The following is a 6216-nucleotide window of genomic DNA, read 5'->3' as shown; positions in this document are numbered from 1 at the left end:
CCGCCGCGTTCGCGTGCCGCCCCGCGCAACCCCCGCGCAACCCCCGCGCAGCGCAACGCGGCGGCCAAAGGGGACCCCGGGGAGCCCCCTGCAACGGGGAGAGAGCCGGGAGGGGGGAAGGAACCGGGGCTGGAGCCCCCCTATCCGCCCCCCAGCCCCGCTGGTCCGTCCCGGCCGAGGAAGAGGAGAGGATGGAGGAGAGGAGGAGGAGGAGGAGGAGAAGGGTAGAAGAAGAGGAGGAGGAGGGTGGAGGAAGGACACGCGGCTTTGGGGGACTCCGGTGCAGCGGCGGGCAGATGGCTTCGTTCCCCCGGTCCGTGCCAGGTTTCAGCCTCATGCTGTTATTTTGTTCTGCTGGAACGAGGCTGGTGTTGCTTCCCAGAGAGGCCCTATTAGGACAAAAAAGAAAATCCCGTGAATAGGCGTAACAGGGCACCAGGAGGGATAGGTCTTAAATGTATTTTAATATGAGCTGGGCATTGTGTGTAATTCAGCGCTCATCATCGTTTAGTCAAAGAGTTATGGCAGTGATTGGGGATGAATAGGGGGACATAATGGATACATGTGGCGTTTGCTCATTATATTCAACTTAGTCCAACTCCTCTGTGGAAACTGTTCAACTTTCTCTCCCTTTAGCCTGTCATAGTGAAATAATACAGACATTGGTTCCTCAAATGGGATAGCCTGCCATGCTATTATATTTCTGCAGCTAACGAGGGCTTCATAAGCCTTTGATACAGCCTGATCTTTGAAACCTTTCCAAATCTCCTCAAGCTTATGCTAAATCCTATTTGGAAGTTTTTTTTTTCTTTCTTTCTTTCTTTCTTTTTTTTTTTTTTTTTTTCCCTTTCGCCTGCTAGTGCCCCAGGCTTAAGAAACCCGGGCGGTGACATGCATACTAAAGCATGCGGGGACACCTCCTGAAAGGCGACTTACAGCGCGGATCACAGGCTCTCACGCGAGGAACACACCACCGCGGGTGCGGATGTGAAAGCGACCGAACCCCCCCGGCCGCGCCCCGCTGAGCCGGCCCGCGCCCGCCCGCACCCTCCCGCGGACCGGCACGGCACGGCACGGCACGGCAGGGGATGGGATGGGATGCTACGGCACGGGATGTCACGGCACGGGATGCCATGGCACGGGATGGGATGGGATGTCACGGCACGGGATGGGATGGGATGGCACGGGATGGGATGGCACGGCACGGGATGGGATGTCACGGCACGGCATGGGATGTCACGGCACGGCACAGCCCACGGCAGCACCTGTCCGCCGCCGGGAGCCTCCGGAGGGAAAAGGAAGGGGAAGAAAGAAAGAAAAGGGGGGACAGAGAAAGAAAGAAAAAAAAATAAATAAAAAATGAAAGCAGAAAAATAAATAAAAAATAGAGGAAAAAAAGACGAAATACACGGGAACTAAAAAGCGGGAAAAAAACGGGAGGGGAGGGAAAAAAGGAAAAAAAAATGCCGAAATGAGCCCCCCGCCCCGCAGAGTTCTCGCGAACAAAGGCGGGCGCCCCTCGCTGCCCGCCGCCCCGGCCGCCGCAGCCGCCCCGCGGAGGGGGTGTCCGGGCGGCGCCCCCCGCGCCGCTCCCATTGGCTCCTCCGGGCCGCCATTTGCATAGCGCCGTCTATTAAAGGCGGCGCCGGGGCGCGGAGGGGCGCAGACGGCGCTGGTGGGCGGTGGGCGAGCGGATCCGCGTCCATCCCCGCGCCCCGCAGGTGCCATGAGCCCGCTGCGGCTGCTGGCAGCCAGCTGCCTGCTGGCCATGTCCCGCTGCAAGACGGTGAGGTACCGCACCGACGAGGAAGGGGCTCCGGGCACGGTGATCGGCACGCTGGCCGATGAGATGCCGGTGAAGGCTCCCGGGGAGATGAGCTTCCGACTGATGCGGCAGTTCAGCAACAGCTCGCTGGTGCGGGTGCGGGAGGAGGACGGGCAGCTGAGCATCGGGGAAGCGGGGCTGGACCGGGAGCGGCTGTGTGGGCAGGCCCCGCAGTGCGTGCTGGCCTTCGACGTGGTGAGCTGCTGGAGGGAGCGCTACCGCCTGGTGCACGTGGAGCTGGAGGTGCGCGACATCAATGACAACGCGCCGCGCTTCCCCCGGGCGCAGATGACGCTGGAGGTGTCGGAGAGTGCCGCACCTGGCACGCGCCTCCCGCTGGAGGTGGCGGTGGATGAGGACGTGGGCTCCAACTCCATCCAGAGCTTCCAGGTCTCCCTCAACAGCCACTTTGGAGTGGAGGCACAGACGCGAGCAGATGGGGCACGCTGCGCCGACCTGGTGCTGCTCCAGGAGCTGGACCGTGAGCGCCAGCCCTCCTACACCCTGGAACTGGTGGCCAAGGACGGCGGCAGCCCAGCACGCTCAGGCACAGCCACCGTGCATGTCCGTGTCCTCGACGCCAATGACAACAGCCCCACTTTCGCCCGGGGCTCAGTCACAGTGGAGCTGCCTGAGGATGCGCCACCCGGCTCCCTGCTGCTCGACCTGGACGCCAATGACCCTGATGAGGGCCCCAATGGGGAAGTGGTCTACGCCTTTGGCAGCCAGGTGCCCCCCGAGGCACGGCGGCTCTTCCGCCTCGACCCGCGCTCTGGCCGCCTGACGCTGGAGGCCGCCGTGGACTATGAGCGCACCCGCACCTACGAGCTGGACGTGCGTGCCCAGGACCGTGGCGCCAGCCCCCGTGCTGCCACCTGCACCGTCATCGTGCGCCTTGCCGACGTCAACGACAACGCGCCACGCATCAGCATCAGTGCCCTCCGTGGTGCCGGCAGTGCCGCTGGCGTGGCCTACGTCAGTGAGGCAGCAGCCAGCGAGAGCTTCGTGGCCCTGGTCAGTGCCTCTGACCGTGACTCGGGCGCCAACGGGCAAGTGCGCTGCAGCCTCCGTGGCCATGACCACTTTGCCCTGCAGCGTGCCTACGAGGACAGCTACATGATTGTCACCACGGCAGCACTGGACCGTGAGCGCATCCCTGAGTATAACCTCACCGTGGTGGCTGAGGACCTGGGCTCGCCGCCCTTCAAGACCGTCCGCCAGTACACGGTGCGGGTGAGCGATGAGAACGACAACGCACCACTCTTTGCCAAGCCCCTCTATGAGGTGGCCGTGCCGGAGAACAACCCCCCAGGCGCCTACATCACCACTGTGGTGGCCCGAGACCCTGATCTTGGCCACAATGGTAAGGTCACCTACAGACTGCTGGAGACCCAAGTCATGGGGGCCCCCATCTCCACCTATGTCTCAGTGGATCCCGCCACTGGGGCCATCTATGCCCTTAGGACGTTCAACTATGAGATACTCAAGCAGCTGGACCTGAGGATCCAGGCCACCGATGGAGGCTCCCCACAGCTCTCCAGCAGCACTCTTGTCAAGGTGAGGATGGTGGACCAGAACGACAACCCTCCTGTCATCATCCACCCAGTGCTCACCAATGGGTCAGTGGAAATCGGCGTGTCCAGCAAGACCTCCCGTGACTCCCTGGTAGCCCAGATCAAAGCTCGAGATGCAGATGATGGGGCCAATGCTGAGCTCACCTTTGCCTTCCTGGAAGAGCCCCAGCAGGACCTTTTCACTATTAACCCGAGCACTGGGGACATTGTGCTGACGGGCGACCTCTCTGAAGAGCTGGGACAGCTGTTCAAGGTCATCCTCACTGTGACAGACAATGGCAGACCCCCTCTGGCCACGACTGCCACAGTCAACTTCCTGGTGACGGCCACTGCTCCTTCCAGTATTCAGGAGGTAGCCAAGCCCAGCTCCTGGGAAGGAAAGGCTTTGCAGTGGGACATCCCTCTGATCGTGATCATTGTCCTGGCGGGCAGCTGCACCCTCCTCCTGGTGGCCATCATCACCATCGCCACCACCTGCAACAGGCGCAAGAAGGGGAACGAGATCAAAAACAACACCTCCTTGAAGGAGCAGATAGACATCTCCCACCTGGAGAAGGGCCGGCAGGAGGACGGCAGCCCGAGGGGAAATGTGTTTGAGGTACGAACCTTTCCCAGCAAAACCTCTTTCACCAGCCCCGACCCTTCTCCGGCAGCCGAAGAGATCTCTGCCGCTGAGAGCAGCAGCGACAGCGCTGGCCTCTACGAGGGTCAGAAGAGGCTCAGAGGACCCAGCGGGGAGGTAAGGTCCTGCCGTGTCCTGGGAAGGGGAGGGTGGAAGGAGGGTTTTGTGCATGGAGAGGGGGGATGTAAAATCACAGAGATGCAGTTCTGATGTCAATTTACCCTATACTTCTTCCCTCTCCTTTGACCCCCCCCCCCCCCACCTCAGCAGGGTTTTGCTGCTGCTCCGAGCTTTGGCAAAGAGCCTGCTCCCCCCGTGGCCATCTGGAAGGGGCACTCCTTCAACACCATCTCCGGCCGAGAGGCAGAGAAGTTCAGCGGCAAAGACAGCGGCAAAGGCGACAGCGATTTCAATGACAGCGACTCGGACATCAGCGGAGATGCCCTGAAGAAGGACCTCATCACGCACATGCAGAATGGTAAGGAGTAAGCCCCTGCTCCCAGCTGTCCGGACAGACAGACGGACAGGGGGGTGCATGGAGGGACCTGTCAGGGTGCTGCGAATAGCTGGGGGCTGGTGGGGAGGGGAACCTGATGCTTCCCTCCAGAGCTGCCTGACTCAAACTGCCTGCCTCTTCCCAGCAGGCTGCTAAATGCTGCTTTCGCTCCACACCGAGCATCCAGCACGAATTAGCAGAGCTGGAAGTGCTTTAGAATCGTGTGTGCTTTTTTTTTTTTCCCCTCCCCAAAAATTTTCCCTGAAAGTTAAACTGAGAAGCGCCCGTAGCAAAATGACGTAGCCCTGCCTTCCCCAGTGTGCCTTTTCATTGTGCCGTAGAGCATCGCTGCCCGACTGAGTCATCCCGTGATTGATAACTCTGAGGATTAGGGATGGCGCGGGTTTGTCCCTGCAGTAACCACAGGTTTCTTGCTCCCTCTAGGTCTGTGGGCTTGTACAGCTGAGTGCAAGATCCTGGGTCACTCGGACCGCTGCTGGAGCCCGTCCTGCGGCCGAGCCAACCCCCACCCCTCTCCCCACCCCTCGGCGCCCCTCTCCACCTTCTGCAAAAGCACCTCCTTGCCCAGGGACCCCCTCCGCAGGGACAACTTTTACCAGGCCCAGCTGCCGAAGACAGTGGGGCTCCAGAGCGTCTACGAGAAGGTGCTGCACAGGGACTTTGATCGGACGATCACGCTGCTCTCCCCACCGCGTCCCGCACGGCTCCCCGACCTCCAGGAGATCGGGGTGCCCCTCTACCCAGCCCCCTCGACTAGATACCTGGGTCCCCAGACTGACACCACTGAGAAAGTGTAGCCCTACCTGCTCCCCAGCCCCATACACACGTCCCCACACGCACACGACTCGGTCGCTCCCGGGAGCCTTTAAGTTATTGACCAGATCCAGTGTTGTACATGTAAATATGCAAGATGTGCCTTAAAACATGAAGTTGTTGGGAAAGATTTCCAATCACGTCGGTACTGTTTGGTATTTGCAAACAAAAAATGGAATTGTTTGTAGTTAATGTAATTTTTATGAAATGTGCAGTATTTAATTTTTTGTTTCTTTCGATGTTTTCTACATTATTTTTTTTTAATTTTGGTTTGCCCATGGCCTGCCATTTTTGTAGTGTTTTTAACCTGTACAGTGTGTAATGTAATGTTTGTACATAATGAAAAATTGGTTATATTTTTATATAATAAAAGCTTAAAAATGGGAATTCTTGCCAAAGGAACTGTCTGAAAGACACAATAATTAATAATATCCTGAATATGTAGAATCTTGTAAGGGAAATTCCTCTTTCACAGTATAATAACCTAAGCAACCCAGTGTACTGAGAAGTTTGACTTGCCAAATGTGACTTGTATTTCTTGAGTCTGTGGTCAGTTTAAAGTTAAATGTTATTTAATTGCCTTTGGTTCCTGTAATCTGTGTCACTGATAAACACTAATAAAGGTTTTGTGATGTGTTGGAGGGATCTGTCCATTGGTTTTTGTGCTTCAGACCTTATATGTCTTTACAGGTCAACAAAACTGTTCTGTGCAGAAAAATGTAGGGGGGGAGGAGTGTGAAGGATGCTTCCTCTGGTCTCACCTGTTCCTCATCTCCATGTTCCTCATCTCCAGCACCACCTCCCTGGAGATGTAGCTCTAGAGTTTGTAATGATGGGATGCAGAGAAAGGAAAGGTACGTGTTAG

General features: G+C 57.7%; 1 protein-coding gene across 2 annotated transcripts; it reads left to right on the top strand.

Annotated features, from left to right (window-relative positions):
* Positions 1-1675: 1675 nt before the first annotated feature.
* On the top strand, positions 1676-5992 carry PCDH8 (protocadherin 8). Of its 2 annotated transcripts, none has more exons than XM_084512399.1 (3): positions 1676-4138; positions 4292-4499; positions 4962-5992. In XM_084512399.1, exons 1-3 carry the CDS (start codon positions 1727-1729, stop codon positions 5333-5335), a joined length of 2994 nt encoding a protein of 997 aa, XP_084368525.1. In that variant the 5' UTR covers positions 1676-1726; the 3' UTR covers positions 5336-5992. The 2 variants fall into 2 exon arrangements, with proteins under 2 accessions (XP_084368525.1, XP_084368524.1); XM_084512398.1 differs by having other exon boundaries at positions 4289-4499.
* The last annotated feature ends 224 nt before the right edge of the window (positions 5993-6216 follow it).

Source organism: Aythya ferina (genome assembly GCF_964211825.1).
Source record: "Aythya ferina genome assembly, chromosome: 1".
NCBI lineage: Eukaryota > Metazoa > Chordata > Aves > Anseriformes > Anatidae > Aythya > Aythya ferina.
This window is presented reverse-complemented; position numbering and strand designations above follow the sequence as displayed.

Bases quoted from the DNA above. Each gene is read 5' to 3' on its own strand.
- PCDH8 (XM_084512398.1), top strand. From the start codon at position 1,727: ATGAGCCCGCTGCGGCTGCTGGCAGCCAGCTGCCTGCTGGCCATGTCC. The intron at 4,139-4,288 runs GTAAGGTCCTGC...CCCCCACCTCAG, and splicing joins TCAGAGGACCCAGCGGGGAG to CAGGGTTTTGCTGCTGCTCC. The intron at 4,500-4,961 runs GTAAGGAGTAAG...TGCTCCCTCTAG, and splicing joins CATCACGCACATGCAGAATG to GTCTGTGGGCTTGTACAGCT.